At 42.0% G+C, this 21303-nt stretch overlaps 1 protein-coding gene across 11 annotated transcripts in view; it reads left to right on the forward strand.

Moving 5' to 3' along the window:
• DCLK2 (doublecortin like kinase 2) overlaps nt 1–21303 on the forward strand; it is a 152709-nt gene that overhangs the window by 97405 nt on the left and 34001 nt on the right. For 6 of the 11 annotated variants that reach the window (XR_003795583.1, XM_029235182.1, XM_029235186.1 and 3 more), the window contains 3 exons: nt 2476–2570; nt 18846–18921; nt 20284–20392. Coding sequence is in view for 9 of the 11 variants with exons in the window: in XM_029235182.1 (XP_029091015.1) it covers nt 2476–2570; nt 18846–18921; nt 20284–20392 (280 nt within the window). In the remaining 2 variants the exon portion in view is untranslated. The remainder of the gene's footprint in view (nt 1–2475; nt 2571–18845; nt 18922–20283; nt 20393–21303) is intronic. The other 5 variants (XR_003795584.1, XM_029235183.1, XM_029235188.1 and 2 more) reach the window with 1 other exon arrangement.

The raw sequence follows: 21303 nt of genomic DNA on the forward strand, positions 1-21303 counted from the left end.
TACTTTTTCACTCTTGGGACGGAAGTGCTCCCATCAGTGAAGTCTTCTGGCTGACAAAATTCCTCAACAAAACTCTAAATTTATCTGAATAGCTAAATGATATGTAATAAACACATAGAAATTAATCTGGGTGATACAAGTGGGTAAATAGTTACCACAATTTGCATCTTAAAAATTCTCACTTCAGATTTCTAGCTTGTGAATCTGTCGTAGTCCACCAGGATAAAAAACATTCAGAGCAAACAAACAAGAAAGCCCCCAAGTTTGTTTCTTACCTTACAGTTGAGGGGAAGGGTGGATAAGAGCCTTATTTTGGGAGAGAAAATCCAGGCTGTAGTGAAGGAGGGGAGCATTGCAGAGACGCTGGGCACTGTCCATCCACCTTCCTGTTGGTAGCAGCAGTGTCGGGGGAGAGAGCACAATGTGGCTCTGTCCCAGGCCCCACTTATCCTCCCAGAGACTGGAGAGATGTGCAAATAAATGGAGTTAAGAACTTCTCACTAGACAACAACTTTTTAGAACCTTTCAAATGCTATCAGAAACTGAGAGGGCTATATATGGCTTAGTGTCTCTTTAGGATGGGAGTTATTTGAGGGTAACTATGGACATGTAGTTACTGATACCAGTTCAATCCCTGGCAGTGAGTTTTGTTAAGAAATTACGTTTAGGCAGGAGGTGTGTTTTTAGGGAAATTGGTCTGCCACAGGGCTTACCATTTGCAGGAACCAGGTTTTCTTCTTTAGTCCCTTTTCTGTCACTGTTCCAAGGAAATCTTTGATATCGAAGTGGTTTCTGAATATCAGTGAAAGGTAACAGCCCTTGGTGAGTAGGAACTGGTGACCTGAACAGGTTGCTGTGTGGAATGAAGGAGAAACGGAGCCAAACTCAGTATCAGCTCACAGCAAGCTTACTAGTTCACTGCTCATAGTAATCTCTATTTTACGTGAATTCCTACCACCAGTTCCCTTTAAAGAGAATTTTTAAAAGAAAGAGCATTAATTGAAGTGTAACTTTACTGAAAAATAATCAGGGCTGTTGAATACTCTTAAAAGTTTCTAATTAATTGTACAGTTTCTTGTGTTGTACTTGTGCTCTAAATACCCACATACATTTGTTAAGAAAATCTAGATAACTGATAATGATTTATGAATGAGTGGTTTTAAACTAGAAAAATTCAAGTTTGGTAATTTAAAAATAACTGGAAAATTTTTTCATCTTTGCTGAATTTTTACAAGGAGCAATACAATAAACATACATGACTGATTCATCTAATCACACATACTTACAGATCCAGAATTCGGCCTCCATTCAAGGACTGGTGCTTACTTTTTTGAGTCACCTATTCAGGACCTTTATCTCTGCATTTTGCTTTTTATATTTATTAGCATCATTTAAAATAAGTTGTCTCCTCCCTTTTATTAAAAAGATTTTTTTAAAAGGAAATGGACTTTGCTTTCCTTTCCATAGAGACGAATGCCAGTTTTCATCTGCTTGGGGCAGAAGCATTGAAGATTAATGATAAAAGGGGTTAAAGCACTCCTTAGAAGAGGGAAAAAAAAAAAAAATATATATATATATATATATATATATACACACACCAATACCAGATGTTAACTAATAGTTTTGTGAAATTACAGCCGAAGTGGATCCCATTGGTATAATTAGGAATAAGCCTGAGTAATACTGAGATGTGTGACTAGCATTGTATAGTATAAAATCTGCAAACTAACCCTCCCCTTGAAAGAGCCGTGCCCATACTCTTCCCTACCGAGTCTCTAAATTGAGCTTTTAACGTAGGAAGTGTATGGAAGTTTGGAGGAGGGTGTACAAAAAACCACCAAGACTTGCTAAATAATGGGGAAATTAAGTTGAGAAGACAAGAAAATGGAAGGAATTAGAAATAACTCGTCTAGATAATAAGAAATTGGCTTTCAAACAAATAAGTAGGTATTACAAGGAAAATGACCAGTAATTTTCTTTTTCCATTAAGGATATACTTAAAAAATGTGTTAGAATCATGGTGGAATTGATTTGGGAGAGCCACAAGAATGTCTTGGTTATTCAGGTTGGTGTATACTAAGACACTGGATATTGGAGTAGTTACAGGACAACCTTCAGAGTAGACCATTACAAATATAACAGCCATGCATTTCTCTACCCTTGATGGCAGGCAGGATATATGGACAAGTTGTTGCTCACATCTCTAACTCCATAACGTTTTATATATTTGTTTATGTCACTGTTGGAAAACTATTATTGAAAATAATTCTAGTTTCACTGCTTATTTGTCTGATACTTTGTCTGTAATGCAGTAAGACACATTATTTTTGCTTTTTGCTGAGTTACCGTCTGCTTTGAGCTTTGAATGAATTGAAGCTCCATTGGAGCTATACTGGGCATATGCTTAGTGTTTTTACACAATCTGGTGGTTCTGGGTTTTAATGACCTTTGTCTCCTTTGTTGTCTCGTGATCAGTTAATGGAACTCCCAGCAGCCAGCTTTCCACTCCTAAATCTACGAAATCCTCCAGTTCCTCTCCAACTAGCCCAGGAAGTTTCAGAGGATTAAAGGTATGAAATAGGATATATGGCATATTTGTGTGATTTTGTTATTTTGAGGTGCATAGTTTAGTTAACTTGTTCAGGGGCTTGGGTGCAGTAACAAATCATAAAGGAAAGAGTTTAGGATTTGGAGCCAGGAAGACCTGGCTTTGAATCTTGTGTCCTTTTTCATCTCATAATTTGGGCCAATTCATTTAACTCTTCTGAGCTAAAGTGTTCCCATCTCTTAAATGGGAATATAAAGTTGTGGTTAGGGTTGAACATAATGTGGTTTTATATAAATAAATAGCAGTTTTCCTATTATTATCAAAATGATTTACAATGGCAAAGCCTTGGAGAACACCATGATTCTTTTTTAAAATGTCATTTAAAATCATGATTTTAATACCGTTAACATAATTTGACTGTGTGAAAGTCTAAAACAGTGAAATTCTAGCATAATACTTATATACACAAGTTAGTAACACAAGAAAAAATATGTTCATTTTGGTGAAGAACTTAGGAATAAATCTTAGGTTTTGACTGTGGTGTCCTAAAAATATAAACAGTAACTTAACATGATTAAGCAGTTGGTTTAATAGGCATTTTATCTAATAGAGAAGGAGAAGAATGAATGATGAGCAAAACCAAATTTGCAGGATTTCCACAAGTTTAATTTGATTGAGTAGCCCTCAATAATTTAAGTTTATAAGAGGAAATTTGCCCGGTAAAAAATCAGTACGTGAATTTTCTTAAAGATTGAAAGTGTCCTTTTGTAGAAACAGTCACATTGTCTGTATGGTAATGCACTTTAGGAAGATGGAAGTGTACACAGCGCCATGATGTACACGCGTATTAACTTTCATTCTCTTGGAGTGTTTAACATCGGAAGCACCTTCGTTAGGAATACATTCTTGAAAGTTGGTTGCCCCAACACTTCAGGTATCGTCCAAGTGGTTTTCTTTACTTTAAGGATGCTGAAAAACATTTTTCACTGATAAAGTGAAAGGTAAAAGCGCCAGCATGCCTGGTGAATGTGGGGTGGGAACCTGCTGGGCCGGCAGGGCGGTGGGCCTGCGGGTCCTCACTGCCTGCGGGGCTCTGTTCTCCACCTGACACTCAGGTGTGCTTGTCCTGTCCTGAGGATGTTGTATCTACCTCAGAGTGAACTGCATGGTTCTTGTCTGAGTGCCTGACTTCAAAAGGAGAAGTTTCTTCTGGAAAAGGACAGATCAGATTGTCTGTTTTTGTGCCTGCTTGCTTATGTATGTTGGCAGAATTTGGACTGAGACGAATAGTCAGTTTGGGATTGGGAACACATAAGCTCTCAGTAACCTCTACGTACTGGAAGTTCCTTATATTTATCAAAAGAACTGGCCATTTTCTGAAGTGCTAAATTGGCTTAGGTCAGTGTATAATATGATTTCAGTGGAATTTTTTAAAGATTTATTTATTATTATTATTATTTATTTTTGGCTGTGTTGGGTCTTAGTTTTGGCATGCGGGGTGCACGGGCTTCTCTTTTCTAGTTGTGGCGCACAGGCTCCAGGGCGCATGGGCTGTGTAGTTGTGACATGCGGGCTTAGTTGCCCCACGGCATGTGGGATCTTAGTTCCCTGACCAGGGATCGAACCCACGTCCCCTGCTTTGTAAGGTGGATTCTTTACTGCTGGACCACCAGGGAAGTCCCTCAATGGAATTCTTAAATGTCAACCCCCCAAAAAAAGTTATATCCGTTAAAAATCACTCATGTAATTATTTTCAGCTTTTCTTTCCCAACTTATATTCTCCAGAATAGATTGGAGATCTATTTTAATCTTTTTAATCCAGGTAACTTTCAAGAGAACTAGAGTTAAAGATCAAGTTGATTCACCTCTTTTCCAGTTCCAGTTGTTTCATCCTTTGTTAAAACTAAAGCAAGTTGTTCCAAGTGCTGGTAATTGTCAACCTAGGGCAGACCTAACCTAAGCTTTGCAGTGATCCGCCTGCAAAGGTCACTTGTATTTCTCCCTCAGGCTGTTGCTGTAGGCAGGGCTGCTCTGATCCTTGACCTAGGACTGCGTGCGGCCATCCCAGAAGGTACCTTACCCAGGGTCTTGGTCATTTCCCCTTTTTTTTTGTTATCCATTGGTAACCTGGTCTCCCATCTTTCTTCCCAGTCCATCTTCAGCTCTCAGCCCAAGATTGTCCTTTTTTTGTTGTTGCCACTGGCTCAATTGGTGCTGCTTAATGCTCTGAGTCCAGACCCATTCCTTCATGTATGCGCACAGACTTGCAGGAGATCACCCACAGATGCGAAGTCTGGAGTGAAGAGGCATGGGATTTTTAAAACATGCTAATAAGTTGTATTATTGCAGAGACATTAGATAAAATTGTTCTCACTACACTAGGTGTATCTTAATTATTAGAGTAACCCCAGCCTTTAGCACGCACAGTTCCATGGCACATGGTAAGTGCTCAAGGATCACTTATTGATGCAGAAATAAATGAAGAAGGTTAGGGAAATGCTGATTCCTGGTCAAGAGTAAAGATGAGATTACCAGTAAGATAAAGAGTAGTGGTTCTTCCATGACCTCCCACCCCTTCCTTTCTCCTCTACCACACCTGGGGCTTGGCTAACAGCTGTGAGACCTCCTCTTGAGTTTTCTTTTGATCATCTGTAAAATAAGGATGCTTGACCTTAGATAACTTCTAGAGTGCTAAGATTAGAGTTCTTTTAAGTTGCCCAAAAATCTGTCTCGGAAGCTGGGGAGTCTATTTCTCTTCCTCTCACTTTAAAGCTGATGGAGAATCACTGAATCTTACATTAAATATTCGCAGCTAAACAAGTCTCTGCCACACCCATCAGCTGTTTGGACACAAAGCTAAGTACCTCTAACCCCTGCCTGTTCCCAGGGGTCGTACTTTGTGGACATTTCATCTCATCACAGTTCCCCACAGTCCATGGTGTGTATTGCCCTTGGAATGAAAACCTGCCTTTGAAATACTGCAGCTTAGTTGTTCTCTTCACTGTACAAAATACCGTAATTTTGATGTCATTGTAGAGCTCTAGTCAGCATCTGTCCGCGTTTGCATTATTTTTTTCTATTCAGTGACATTACAAATGGAGAATTACAGATAATTACCATGTGTTAGTGCTATGCTTTTTCCTTCCCCTTCATTTAAAATAGCTTATTAAGATCATTTAAGAGGAGATGTCTGACAATGGAGAGCTGTTTTTCATGGGCAGGAACCCTTTACCACTATTTATCCTACTTAGATACTTTCATGGCTTTGGGGATAGTGTTTTTCCAAGGAATCAGGGAATTGACAAAAGCAAGCAAACCAAGCCAGGACAACGTATGCAGGAGTTGGCACCCACATCACTCTGTATCCCAGGACACAGTTTCTGGCAGCTGGCTTTTTTTCTCTACTATCTGGGTTTTACTTACTAGGGAATTAAGCAAAATTAAGTCAAGGGTAAGCAGAATTTGTTATCCTGTCACAGTTTTTCCCCCCTTTGTGCCAGTTTCTGGGAACCATTTTGTGTTTGGGTGGAGACACTGAAAGAACTGAAAATGGAAATAGTGACATTGTGATGTTTAATCTCTAACCCAGAGCGTCGTTTTTGTTTGCTCCTTGAAGAAGACAGGAATTTAGAAGCATCTCCCCCTCCTCCACAAAAAGCCCTCATTGTTTTCTCGATAGGACTCTTGTGAAGAAGACAACTCTGCTCCATTTATACCTGTTCATAGAAGGTCAAGCTCTCTAAGGGGCTGGACCAAAGGTAGGAGAAGAAGCAAAGCTTTCCTCAAATTGGGAATGTTTTTTTGCAAGGTGGGGTGTTAAGAAATAGTGTGGCAGGGCAGAAATAGAGACACAGATGTAGAGAACAAACGTATGGACACCGAGGGGGGAAAGCAGAGGCGGGTGGAGGTGGTGGTGTGATGAATTGGGAGATTGGGATTGACATGTATACACTGATGGGTATAAAATGGATGACTAATAAGAACCTGCTGTATAAAAAAATAAAGAAAATTAAAAAAAAAAAAGAAATAGTGTGGCGACCAAGTAATTAAGGTTCTTTAAACCTAAAACCAAAAGATGTTAGGACAACTGAGAGTTAGTTGTTCCTCAGTTATAACTCTTTGGTTTTGCTAGACAGTTACCCAAAACCATAGAATATGGAAACTGGAAGTGGCCTCAGATCTTTTAGTTTGTCTTCATTGTATAGATGGAGAATCTGAGGTGCACTCAAGTCTCTCCCTCTGTTACAGTTTCTCATCTTGGACTTTCTTTTATTATTATTTTAATTTTTTTTTGCTCTAAAACGAGTGTGATGCCATATGAAGTCAATGTTATTCTCTCACCATGTACTCTGTAAGAGGTGGGTGTGGGTATTTGGCCAGCGTTTGAGTATATGCTAAAGTAGTATGATCAGTATTCACAGCAGCTTTTTAGGAAGTATGAAAAAAACATTGTACTGGTCATGACGGTGACATGGTATAGTCAGCTGCCTTTTAAGAGGTCCTGTCTGTTCAGTGTTAAGTGATTTTTAAAAATAATAACCTGTTTTCCTGACTAGCTTAAAGATGGATTTGAGATGGTTTCGGATGCAGTTAGGTTATGCTATTGGGACGATAAACTCACCTTGACCTAAAAAAAAAAAAAAAAAAAGAATCTGAGGTGCAGAGATGTGAAGTGAGTGGCTCTAGGTCCCAGTGGCCAGTTGGGATCTGTGACCCTTTCACAGTCTCTGTCTCTAACTTTTGACCTTCCCCCATCCCTGGTGGGCCTGCTTCAGTGACCCCAACACAGGTACCCCTTGGAAAAGCTGTGCTGTGTAGGCCTTTTAGGAGGGTGAGTGCCTGGGTTTAGATACACACAAATGCTCTGAAGAAAAACGGGTTGTGAGACTGGGAAAGGAATAAGGAGAGGGGAGGGTTGGGAAAAGGGAGAGGTGATCCTGGGGTAGGGGAGTGGGGAGAGGCCAGAGGAAGGGCGAGGAAGACAGAGAAGAACTCCTGTTGGCAGCTCTTCCTGGGAGGCTTGGTGTAAGGGATTGTTCATCGTATCTAATGGGGATTCTTTTCAAGTGAAATGGTTACACTGTGTGACCAGCAGTTTTACTTTAGTGGGTCAACTTTAGTAAAATGACCAAGTTCACAATGGGTTAGGGTTATTGGGTTTGTTTGTTTGTTTGTTTGGGTTTTTTTGGAAGCCAGCAGTGGAGCTGAGTATGGTCAAGACTGGCACAGGTTGGAAACAGACTGCAGTCCTGCCCCAGCAGGTGCATGGGTACCTCGACCTGGGTTAATGTTCCATAGTGGGCCTGAGATGGAGGCCACATTGTGAGCACACTGGCATGACTGGGATTTGCATGCAGAGTGCACGCTCATAACCACTACTAGCCCCCAAAGGCACAGTGAGAAAGCAGGGCAAGTCTGTTATACAGATGACTGGAACTACGTAGTCAGACCAAAAATTAGTAAAATGAGTTGCTAGGGCTACCCACTGGGCTTCTTCCCTAGAACCTAGTGCCTAGGTATGAGAAGTTGGCTTTGCTTTTGTACAAGTTTGGGGAATCCGGCTTTTCTAAAAGACAGGGCCACTCGTGGTGATAGTCACGTGGGGAGGAGGTGTTTTTGCAGCTGTTTCCACGACTGTGGACCAGGCTACCCACCAAGCCAGGCAGATGGGGAGCCAAAGGCCTTGAGGTAAGGCCAGCTCATGCCAGGTTGTACTAGGCCCGTGTCAGGAAGAACTCTTGTTTAGTTTCCTTTTATTCTCCTTACTTATTAAAATTTTCTGTGAATGTTCCAGTCTGTCCCAGTTAAGATAAGGGACCCCTTTAGGCCAGAGGCTGAAGGCAGAGGTGGCACCCGCTAGTTACATAGAAAGAGGGGCTCAGAGAAGGGAGAAGCCCCGAGGCCCCTGCTCTGAGATGGACACAAGATGGTGCAGTGGTTCAGGCTGTGAGCTCGGAAACCCGAGTGTCTGGGTTTCATCTTGGCTACTCACTAGCTGTGTGGCCTTGGGCAACTCACATCACCGTTATCTGTACAAAAGGGGATTCCTAGGACCTACTGCACAGGGTTGAGATTAACTGATTAAATATAAAGAAAGAACTAAGAATAGCTTTGTTACTCTATTATTCTGTTGTTATACTTTTATATTCTATTTGTATTACAGTAAGCATTGGGGTTTCCAGGTTCAGTTTTCACTTGAGGGAAGTTTCACTTAGAAAAATAAAATGATATGCAGTAGTGTAGGAGAAGGAAAGAGAAAGTGAGAGAAGTCAGACTCCTCTCCTCTCTTATTACCTTCTCTGCTTTTCTGTTATGACTTTCCCTCCCAGCTCTACCCTTCGTCTTTGTTTTCCTGCCCTCTCTACATGTTCCAACCCTATTAGTAATCTATAGGTAATGCTGTTAGTAACAAGCTGTCCCCAAATTTAGCAGCTTAAAACAACAATAAAAAATTATTTTCCCCCACAGTTCTTGTGGGTCAGGAATTCAGGAGCAGCTTAAGATCTTCCAAGAGGTTGTAGTCGACATGTATACCAGGGCTTCAGTCGCCCGAAGCTTGACTGGGAACGGACGATCCCCTCCCAAGGTGACTCACTCACTTGGTGGCAAGTTGTGCCGGCTCTTGGCAGGAGGCCTCAGTTCCTCACCATGTGGACCCCTCCATAAATTGGCTTCAGGATCCTCAGAACGTGGTGACTGCATTTCCCCAGAGTGAGTGGTCTGAAAGAGAGTGCCGTGCAGAAGTTCCCCTTTCTATGACCCAGCCTCGCAAGTCAGACACCATCATTTCCATCATAGCTCAGTAGTCACAGATGTCAGCCCGGTTAAGCGTGGGGAGAGACTACGTGAGGGCATGGACATCAGGAGACGAGGCTCATGGGGACCATCTTGGAGGCTGGCTCCCACTCCTCTTCTCTCTGCTTTCATCTCACCCAGAGTTTCTTTCCTAGGCTGCCTCAATAGCTTTCTGTCCATTCTCCCTTTTGAGCACCACAAAAGTCTCTCTCCCCATCAATTTCATTGCTTTGTTCTCCTTCCAGTCCTTTTGTTCTCCAGACCAATCACTCCCCATGCATTGTTTTCTCTCCCCTGCAAATCCTAGAATCCTACCACCACTGTTGTTTTCTTCTCTTAATCCCCCATCTTCCTGACCCTCCATTTTCTCCTTGACCTCAGCCCGTGATCCTGTTTCCTCTGCCCAAGTTCCTCTGAGTCCCTTCGATCTAGCTGATAACCTTCCCTTCAGGAATATTTACTGTGAGTAAATCACAGCATTTTCTTTGGGACAGATAGGCAATGAAGAGTACTAAATGTGTCGTCAGCTGCCAGATGGATGAAGAAAGCATTTCCCTGAAATTTAATTCATCATCCATGTCCCAGTTTAAGACTTTCAAGGCTGTAGTAACTCAAGGCTTCAGAGTCAGGGGCACATCTGTGGACACTGGGGGATGAAATGTCTCCTGTTTTGATGCTGAAGTGTATGCCCAGGGGCTGTCTACTGTGAGCATTCTTGTTGGTCGAAAGAAGAAAGAAAAAAGTACATTTGGAACATTATCCAACATCTTGAGATTATAAACTGTCTGATGTGCTGATATTTTTGTCTGATGAATGTCTCCTGGGTCTGCTGGTGGTGAAAGATTTTCCAGATTTGTGAAGTGTGATGAAAGGGCTGGTAGTATCTCATACTGATTGGCAGAGCTAAAATGTAACTCTTTGACCTTCTGAACTCAAAACTTCTTTTCGAAGCTGTGAAATGTAAATCCACGGTAGCTTCTGACCTTCAACATTTTCCCTTTTCCCTGGAGCTTTGGCTTTTCTTTGGTATTTAAAACTAGTTAATGGTCTTCAGTACGAAGAGACTGACGACTTATATACCTCCTTTATTACCTCAGAAATGCTGGGTGGTGACTTCACCTCTGAACGTAATTGATTTTGTTGACAGAAACAAAAGCAAAAGAGGGACTAAGCAGTTTTGAAGACTTCAGTGCCCTAACAAAATAAATCATCACAATGACTCTCAGATTCTGTTTGAGGACGGTGATTTGTACATTGTAGTTGTTAAGTAAAAAAGAAGCATTTGGGGGCTTCCCTGGTGGCACAGTGGTTGAGAGTCCGCCTGCCGATGCAGGGGACACGGGTTCGTGCCCCGGTCCGGGAAGATATCACGTGCCGTGGAGCGGCTGGGCCCGTGAGCCATGGCTGCTGAGCCTGCGTGTCCGGAGCCTGTGCTCCGCAACGGGAGAGGCCACAACAGTGAGGCCCGCGTACCGGAAAAAAAAAAAAGAAGCATTTGGTGGGTAAATGGCTCACCTGGGTGGAAGCCCTTTTTTATGGGGGTGGAGGGAGAGTTTGCCAAGCAAATCAGTGTAGAAATTGGATCAACTGTAAAAACTTTATTTGAATATAAGCAGCATATGTGTTTCTCTTAAACGCCCCCTTATTCGTGAAAGTGGGTAATTAGACCTTCTTCTCGGTCACGCATTAGAAAATTGGATGGCAATAATACTTAGAGGTTGTGGTAGTGAGCTGGCCTGTGCCAGTGACAGACAGTGATAGCCTCCATTGTTGGCACTGAAGAGACAGGCACCACCTCCCCCACCATGCAGGCATCCTAGAAATTGGTGGTACCTCACACTGAAATCATGTAGACATATTTAGCAGGTAGGTGTGGCCATACCACCTGTTGCGGAAAAATCCAGTAATCCAGTAAGCAAAATCCAGTGCTTGAAAGGCTCACTCATAGGGGTGTGATGAGATTCTGTGCTGGTTTTGGCAGGCCATGTGTCAACTGAGGTGGCAGCGATACTCAGAGGCACAGAAAGCCAAAGTCAGCAGGTTCCATACAGCTCCTTTTGTTACTGGGTCCAAGCTCGTACTGCTCACCACATGACAGGCTAATAAATTGAGAGAGGAGTTGTTGAGGCAAGGAATAGAGACTTTATCGGGAAAGCCAGCAGACCGAGAAGATGGAGGACTAGTGTCCCAAAGAACCATCTTACCTGAATTAGAATTCAGGCTTCTTTTATACTACTAGGGGAGGAGCTGTGGTTGGTTGGCAAAAACTTCTTGGTGCCAGAATCCTTTATTCTTGCAGCTGTCCAGGTAGTTCAGGTCACAATGTTCCTCTCAACCTCCAACAAGACAAATGTTATTCTCTGTTCTGCAACTTTTTATCTCTATATGAATGGGAAAATGTTATATCTTTAAACGTCAGAGCCTTGAGAATGGGCTGTCCTGTATATTTCAGGCTATAAGCAACATTCTTTTAGTTATTGTAGCAAAAGCAATAGAATATAAAGGTTAAAGTAAAAGAAACATCCAGTATGGAGTCAGGTTTGTTCTTCTCTATTAAACTTTCATGGACTTGAGCTGGCTACCATCTCAAACCATGTACATGCACAGACAGTGGGTTCTGTTTACTGCTGTTCACCACTATGAACCAGTCACAAGTCTCAAGCACCACTGATTTTACCAAATGAAACCAAGTGTAAGGTATGGCTACAGATAAGAATACTTTGTACGTTACTAACCCTTAGGTGCTGATTCAGATTAATTGTTCATGTCTCATTACTAATACTGAAGTATTTCAAAGTAAATTATCACAAATCCAATATTAAAGTGATAAAGCTTCTATTTTAAATGGATGCCTAATTTATACTCGTTTTCCTTCTAATTAATGGAACTGTTATTTCTGATATTTTTTAAAAAATACCACAGAAATAATGAGGCAAATCTATTTACAAGTAATATCTAGAATACTGATTTTTAAAAAAATCTTCGGTACATTTCAGAGGTCATCTTTTTAAAGAAAAATTTTTCTTAAGATTGCTTTATGTGAGGAAAGGCTGTGTATTTATTTATCGACTTGTATATTATTTGATTAAATTATAAGAATGTGATAATAGTTATGTACTCTGAAAGCATGTTCTAAATATACCCCAGTGAATATTTTGATCAGTGAGTCTGGTATAGGGTACAAGACTTCTTGAGGAGGTCATAGTGTGAGATTAGCCAAATAGCCTGGACTCTGCAGTCAGACCTGGGTTTAAATTCTGAATCCACATTTGCTGTGGCATTTGGGCAAGTTATATAACCTCTCTGAGCTTTGGTTTCTTCACAGATCGATGGAGATGATGATAATACCTAATTCATAAGATATAAAAGCACTCATTTTAGGACTTGGCACAAAGTAGCCATTCAGTAAACTGTAATGAGTTGCTTCTTTCCTTTTCTTACGAAGAGAACATTGTTCTTGGGCTATTGATAACTCACAATGGCTAGATTACTGGATGAGTGATAGAGAGAACTTAAGATAGCTGGACGATTAATTATGATTACTGCCAGAAACTTCCTCCACAGAGGTTCTCAACCTTAGCTACACATTAGACCTTCTGTGGAGCTTAAAAAAATATTGATGCCTGGGCCCTACACGCAAAAATTCTTTAATCTGCGGTGCAGCTTGGCAATAGAATTTTTCAAATCTTCCCTCGTAATTCTAATGTACAGCCAAGGACAGAGAACCACTGCTTTATAACAACCATACCCTGGGGTTTATTCTGTTCTAAGCGTTTAAAAGCGTAAGAATGATATTGGAGGAAAAGCTTTCCTAAGAAAGTTCTTGTAGACCAGGGATTTATTTGCCTGTGACCACATTTGGCCCAACACCTGTTTTTCTCAATAAAGTTTTATTGGAACACAGCCATGCTCATTTGTTTCCATTTGGTCTATGGCTGTTTTCACGCTACAACAGCAGAGTTGAGTAGTTGTGACAAAGACCACATGACCCACAAAGGCTAAAATGACTCTCTGGCCCTTTACAGAAAATGTTTCTGACCCCTGCAGTAGGCCACTTAAAAATTGAATCGTAATGCTGTTTTCCAAGATGCATTCGAGAAAGTCAACTCACTACGCAAGTATATCTGCTAGATTCTGTTCAAATGCTTCCTTTTATGAAAAACCAAAATGAAGTTGGGACTATTAAGTAGTTCTATTAAGTAGCGTTAAGAGAACTATTTTTGCTACAATTTTTTGAGAATTGCCTATTTCTGAACAAAACTTCACAATTTTAGTATAGCACTTAACATTCTCTTTAAATTCTAAGTTTTGTAGAAATAGTAAGAAATTTAATGTAGGACACTTTGACTTAACTTCCTTACTAAAAATGTGGAAAGCTGGCATGTCAATGATTATCAAATGTACTTAGCCCTGAATGCCCTTTTAAATGAAGCTAGTTGAGAGTACTGTATAGCTTTTTCTGCTTGTTTTCAAGTCTTTTTAAAAAAGTTCTTAGCAGAAGTGGCTTCTTGTGCATTTTCCTTCCTTGCATACTCATAAAAATGGAGCTACTGCTGCCAGAGAGTAGGTAGGTGGTGACGCAGTGGAGCAGGTCCCAGAGAATGTGCTCGGCAATGTCTTCAGTCTTTTTAATCACTTTCCTTCCTTCACTCACCAGGAAATATGTCCCCTCTGCTCTCTACCCCCAAATATCATCACATCTTTTTGAACCAGTTAGTAATTATGGAAGATATCTTGAAAGAACCCAGTTGCTGCCATCCGTTTATGCTTTATTGAGGAGCAGCTCACCCAAATGCAGCATCTAGGCACAGTCTTCCTGCTGTCTCAGCATCCTGGTTGCTGATGGAAGCATGAAAGCTCATTAGAATTTTAAGAGATTAAAAAAAAAAATGTTTAGTTGAACAATAGAAATGGGGCAGGTTTTAATCAGGAATGCCATATTTTAATCTCTCCTTGCTTCAATAAGAGAATAGTTCTCTTACAAGGGACAGGGAAACCATAAATTCTGCCTGGTAAATGGTGGGAATTTTGTAGTCATAGCTTTCGCCCTAGTGTTTTCCTTCCTCTTTTGTCTGCATGTCTCTCAGGGCACCGGGAATGCTTTGCTTTACATATAACAACAGACACTTCACGTTTGCCAGGTATCTGTCCAGAGATCTTGGTGAATACCCAGCTTTTCTTGGATTCTCAGAACAACAGGCTTCGTTGCCAGGAGGTCACGTGAGCTTGATTGCTAGCGGTGTGATTCCAGCACGCCCAGTGCAGATTCGTGCTGTAGCGAAGTGGTTCCCTCGCATGGATCCTCACGGGCGTTTGTAACCATCAGAAGGAACCTTCAAATGGTTAGGTGAGGTTTCTGGGAAGGGTTTTAAGGGTGCACACATGCCTCTTCCTGAGACTGCAAGCTTCCGGCAGTAATGACCTTGGCGCTACATCTTTGCATCCTTTGCAGCCAGCACAGGTTGTAGCTGAGGGAGGAAAGGAAAACTGTCTGGGGGTCTAATCATGTCCAGTCTGTTGAGCTGTGTTACATAATAAGATGATTCCCTCATTTCTTTATGTTTTCATTTTCTGCATGAAAGCTTTATTTTCAAATAAAGAAACATATTGCGGCAGGTAATCAGTTATGTCACTTCTGTTAACTGTCTAGTTTTTAAATGCTTGGGGTTTAGCACTTTGAAAAAAAATCATTCTGTTTGAGAGTCTTGAAAAGTAATCTTCTTGCCATCATTCCTTGCTAAGAAAGCTGCATTTCCTGGTGATTTAGTGAAAACTTTTGTCCGGTACACATGAAAGTAGCCTCTCACGTGGGCCTGCGCCCTCACACTGCCCATGAGGCAACCTCTGAGGCCGGGCTTCAGCCCAGTTGCTGGAGGACCAGCTTCCACCACCTGTTCTGACTCCTTGCCACCTCTGAATCCCAACACAAACCAGGTTTGTAATTGCTGGACTGTACAGGGAATCAGGATAGGTGGGAATGGGGGTTTAATCAAAAGAAACATTGAGAAAGTTACAGGGGTTGACAGGAGCTCAGTAAACACTCCAGAGAGTCACGCATCCATGTGAAAATGTACAAAGAGGTAAAAATGCCTGCATTTTAGCTCCTTCCAAGACTTCCTTCTTAGCCCTTGAGTCAGAACATATCAGCTTGTGATGAACTAACTTACTCAAATTAGCTCAAGAAAGAGACCTGTGAGAAGAACGTTACCTGCTTCCAGGAGAGCTGAGCAAGCAGGCCTGGGGGAAGGCAGGTCTTCGGACCTCAGCAGTGGGCGTGGGGTCTGCACGCTGCACACTCCCTCCAGCTCTGAGTGTTGGGAAGGCAGATGGTTCCTTCAGTGCCCAGGCTGGACCCAGCCAGCTGTGTCCTGAGGGCATGAGGCTGCCCCATTCTGGGCTGTGAGAAATAGACATTCAGGCAAGCCAGCCACTGTCCACTGCTGCTCCCAGACATCGACAGTCCACCTCCCCCATCCCTGTAACCTAAAGGCAAGTCGTGATCAAAGGGGATCTTTCCAGTTATCTTTTGAGATCTAAAACTTTCCCCAAAATGACATTCTTCTTATCTTTATTCCATTAAGAACGTGGCTGATATGAGTTTAATTTGGATCTCTTATTCCCATGACTGACAGTTTTCAATCTAGGAAGAGTTGGATTAGAAATGGAACAGACTTCGAATGAATTATTTAGCAAAAGATCTCTTATAGCCATTGTACATTCAATAACTCAAAAGCATTTCTCTGACACTCACTTCAAGGCCCTATGCTAGGTGTTTTGAGGAAAAATACTAATAACTAATATTGAGTTATTGTTACATGTCAGTGATTGTGCTAAATGATTTTACGTGCATGAGCTAATTTTAATTCTTTAGCATATCTTTGCGCTAGCTGCTGCTCCTATCCCTATATTCAGAGCAGAAAATTAAGACTTAGGAAGTTTTAGCAACGTTTCAAAGAAAACCAAAAGATTATTGGAGACTTCCCTGGTGGTGCAGTGGTTAAGAATCCGCTTGCTAATGCAGGGGACACGGGTTCAAGCCCTGGTCTGGAGAGTTCTCACATGCCGCAGATCAACTAAGCCCGTGCGCCACAACTACCGACCCTGTGCTCTAGAGCCCACGTGCCACAACTGCTGAGCCCGCGTGTCACAACTACTGAAGCCCGTGTGCCTAGAGCCTGTGCTCCACAAGAGAAGCCACCGCAGTGAGAAGCCTGCGCACCGCAACGAAGAGTAGCCCCCGCTCACCGCAAGTAGAGAAAGCCCGCGCGCAGCAACGAAAACCCAACACAGCCAAAAATAAATAAATAAATAAAGCTACTCAAAAACATTTTTAAAAAAACAAAGATTATTGGAGTTAATGTAAGTATGAAATACATGAAAAAAAGTGGTGGGAAACAAGTTGGACAGGTAGGTAAGGGGATGAATCACGACCTGAGTGCCATGCTGAAGACGTGTGGGTTCTGTTGCTAACGAAGACCAAATGAGTTTCTGGGATCCTAGGGGCGATGTCAGAACTATTCTTCGGAAAAGCTTCTCTGGCTATAATTGTGGAGTGGGAGAGACTGATGGAACTGAGGAGGCCTCTGGTAGAGGTGCCGAGAGAAGCCGAGGACCGACCAGGACTGGAGTAGTTTGCTGTGGCCATGAATGGAGCAGAGAATGCTGTGGTTTTCTTTTCAGCTTCCTTTTATGTTCCCTCTCTGGGGCTTGATTTTAAAAGTCTAGCTTTTAAACATCCTAGCATAGACTCCTGCTGGATTTGGAGTTGCCTTCAATTTCAGCAGAAAAAAAAAAAGAATAAAACAAACAAAACTCCATTTTGAAAAACTTTGTCTACCAAATTACCTGTATTGTGAAGAAACAGTGATTGAGGAGCCAGGTGTTCATCCGGCTGCAGCGCTTTCATCAGGCTAAGGGTGGCCAGAAAGCGACCCACACGCACACCCACGTTCCTGCACGACTACTCCCCTGTCAGCGTGTAGGACACAGACACTTATGAGAGGTGTGTTTGCCCCTCAGGAGGGGGCTCATTTGGTGGCTGTCACCACTGCTTTTCCGTGGCCCTGGGTTTCCTAGCAGGACACGCTGCTCCTGGTTTTACTGTCTACACAGGTGTGGTTACGTGGGACCTGAGAAAACAGCTTAATTTTTACGTGCCTCTCATTCTTGAGGCTCGTATTTTATCCCCAAAGAACTTCTGGGTGATCCTGTTTGAAGGAATGTTGTAAGTATTGGGTTTTCCTGGATTGAACCAAACGCAGCATCTGTGGGGTTCTCCACTTCACCCAGAGGAAGAGAGTGGACTCAGTGTCTCCAGCTTGTGGGCACTGTGGGAAGGGTAGGTCCCTGCCCTAGACCTGTGCTATCTGTGCTTTCATTTAGCAAGTGTGAATTAAGTAGTGTGTGCACCAGACCCTGTGCTGCACATGGAGGATGCAGGGATGAAGAAGGCACAGCTGCTCTGGGGCAGAAGCTGCCAGGATAGTTTGGGCATAGAGGCAAGCATGTAAACATACCAGCACAAAACATGCCAAAGGTGCTTCTCAGTATTTGGTAAGTCTTTTGATGTTTAAACTCCTGAAAGGAATACTTTTTTTTTTTTTTTTGAAAGAGAAGAAAGAAAATTAAAGATGAAGGAGAAAAGTTTGAGTTTGAAAGTGTAATAGCCCTTGGAAATTAAGAAAAAATTCCATAAGCCTACAGAATAATAAAGAAAATAAATAATAAAACAAAATAGTAATAAATATATGAATAATAGTCATAATATGAGTTTTTCAGTTTACCTAAAAACTAGAGATATTTCTGTGTTAGACTGGGAACTTCAGCTTTTTGTGAAGTTGGAACCTACCTAAAAGCTTTATCTCTTGTTCCCCTCTGGTTCCTAGTAAAAAAAGCTCCTTACGATGCTTCAGAGGAATTCCTGCTGTCTTAGGGTGGCAAAGGAGTTGATTGAGCCAGGGCTGTTCTCTGGGTCCTGAAACTACAGGAGGGTGTGGAAGGTGATGCACTCCCGGACATGCGGCTGGACTTCTGAGAAGAGCTCGACCCTAGCAGGGACTCTGGTGGTCAGCCAGGGTGTGGGGAAGGGTGGGGAATGTGGGATCTGGGGACTCTGTGCTGACATTCTTGTAATTATCTATAGTTCTAAGCCTTCTTGTGCCGCTAGTAACTACCTTGTTCATGGGTGACGCCGTGAAAGTCTCCTTATTTTACATCGTTGAGATCAAAAGTAACACAGTATCAAAGAAGAGTAACATACATCAATTTTCGTGATACTAATATGAATTGAAAATACTGTATCTAAGGAAGAACTGTATTAATGGGATTGTATATAGGGAGAAAGGTGAGATGAGAAGCAAGGGGATGCTTCCTCTGTTTCTGTACCATTTTATTTTACTTTTTTTGCATTCTATTATATAAGCATTTTCTGTTCTCTTAAGGATGAGCTAGCTAAAGATTCGGAAACTTATCCTGATAAATGATGGGCACTCTCCTCTTTCAGCAGATTTCTGCACATGGCCGATCTTCTTCCAATGTAAATGGCGGGCCTGAACTTGATCGTTGCATGAGTCCTGAAGGTAGTTCTCAGCCTATGATTACTTTTTTTTTTTTTTAATTATTTATTTATTATTTTTGACTGTGTTGGGTCTTCGTTTCTGTGCGAGGGCTTTCTCTAGTTGCAGCGAGCGGGGACCACTCTTCATCATGGTGTGCGGGCCTCTCACTATCGCGGCCTCTCTTGTTGCAGAGCGCAGGCTCAGTAGTTGTGGCTCACGGGCCTAGTTGCTCAGCGGCATGTGGGATCTTCCCAGACCAGGGCTTGAACCCGTGTCCCCTGCATTGGCAGGCAGATTCTCAACCACTGCGCCACCAGGGAAGCCCTATGGTTACTTTTGTAAGGGAAGCCATCCATGTGAACTTGGTCGCCCCCCAAACCCACTTGTGTTGAATTATCTCCCTAAACAGCAATGGGATCATGACACCAGTTAGCCTGTTTAGCCTTATTGGGCAGGGGTCACATCAATATGTATAGAATCTCGTTAATTAAGCTATACAGTTTCAGATTTTAGTCTTGGGTTTCCTTTATTTTTCCTTAGTTGCAATCTGCTCACAATTCCTAAATGTAGACTTTCCTTGTTCTTAGATAACTTTAAGTGGGTTTCTTTGTTTGATGTCAGCTATGTACAGGGCACTGGGGATACATTGTGAAAAGTGGTCGATCTTAACCACTTCCTTCTCCTGCCCCTCCCCCCTCTCCTTTTTGAGGACACTTTGAGCCAGAAATTAGCCTTAACAAGGTATACCTAAGTGGCCACAATTTTCTTTACTAGAAAATATATATATATATATATATATATATATATTTTATTTTCCGGTACGCGGGCCTCTCACTGTTGTGGCCTCTCCCATTGCGGAGCACAGGCTCCGGACATGCAGGCTCAGTGACCATGGCTCACAGGCCCAGCCGCTCCGCGGCATGTGGGATCTTCCTGGACCGGGGCACGAACCCGTGTCCCCTGCATCGGCAGGCGGACTCAACCACTGCTCCACCAGGGAAGCCCTACTAGAAAATCTTGAAGAGAAAATTTCTAAGATCAAGTCCCCATCATCATCCCCTCCCCCTTTCTCCAGAGTTGACAAAAAGTTTACGGAGTTTTGGTTAGACTTCCCTTTTACCCAAAGCTAATCACTTATTTTCAGCTGATATTTCAGGGATTTGTCAGGTTTATTGATTTTGTTGGTTTCTGATTCCAGCCAACAAGGCCAAAAGGAAATTGGTGGTTCAGGTGTTCTATTCAGAGAATACGCTCAGAGGATTTTCTTTAGTTTTACCACAGATTTAGAAATAACTCCCCTGTGATTTATTATTTCACCAATCTGTAGGAATCAAGGTGAAATGTGATGTGTTCACTAGACTTTGTGTTTATCCTTTTTTGCAGGTGTGAATGGAAACAGGTGCTCTGAATCGTCAGCTCTTCTTGAGAAGTACAAAATCGGGAAGGTTATTGGTGATGGCAACTTTGCAGTAGTCAAAGAGTGCATGGACCGGTGAGTGGGTAGTGAGGATAATCGTTTGTTCACCGACACATACATTTCTCCTTTGGAGTTTATTCTTATCTGAATGAACGAAAGCCCTTCTTAAAGAGTCTACTCTTAGGGCTAGTGTTTTGCATGCCCACACGCAACTTGACAGGGGAAAATATATGTATACATGTAGAATATAAACCTGCTTTGTACTTTGGGAGATATATCAGGTCTCATCCATGAGCCAGAGAAAAATGGGAAAGAGTACGATTCATTAAAAAAAAAAAAAAAAATCTCCTATAGCACTTCTGTGCCAGGCTCTATTCTCAGTGCTGTACTTATAGTAAGTCATTAACCCTCTCAGCTAATAATTAATTGCATATTATCAGTAGTTCAGGATACATGAGCTCTGACTTTATTCAGTATCAGAATCAGCCAACTTTTGCTCATATTAAAATTATATTTTTGCTTGTCCAGCCTTATTTTGTTTAAGGTCCTAATTTCTCAGATAGTAACAAATCCATTCTTTTACATTCCAGGCCTTTTGTAAACAATATTAAAACTGGAAAAGACTCAGATTAGAGTCTTTGTGTTTATAGCCTGTTATTCTAGCTGTTCTAAGTGGTAATTTTTGTTGTGATGGTGGGAGATGGGTGAGGGGGAGTTTTCCAGAAAGTTCTGGTGACTACAGTTTTCTTGTTCTGCTACATCTCCAGTGAAGCTTTACTGCTCCTTATATGGTACACAAAGTAGCTCCCTGTCTTCTAAGCCCCTCTGCTTAGCTCTGGTACACAGATTGCTGCTCAAGCAACAAGCATCTAAAATATGACTTCTAAAGACTCATTAGAAATCTGAGGCAGTGTTTGGTTTCTATTATGGAGAAGCAGTTTAAATAAAAGTTATTCTTCCAAGGTCGGTCTCATCAGTGTGTACTG

Source organism: Monodon monoceros, unplaced genomic scaffold (genome assembly GCF_005190385.1).
Source record: "Monodon monoceros isolate NGI ecotype Baffin Bay Population unplaced genomic scaffold, NGI_Narwhal_1 Super_Scaffold_20, whole genome shotgun sequence".
Lineage (NCBI taxonomy): Eukaryota > Metazoa > Chordata > Mammalia > Artiodactyla > Monodontidae > Monodon > Monodon monoceros.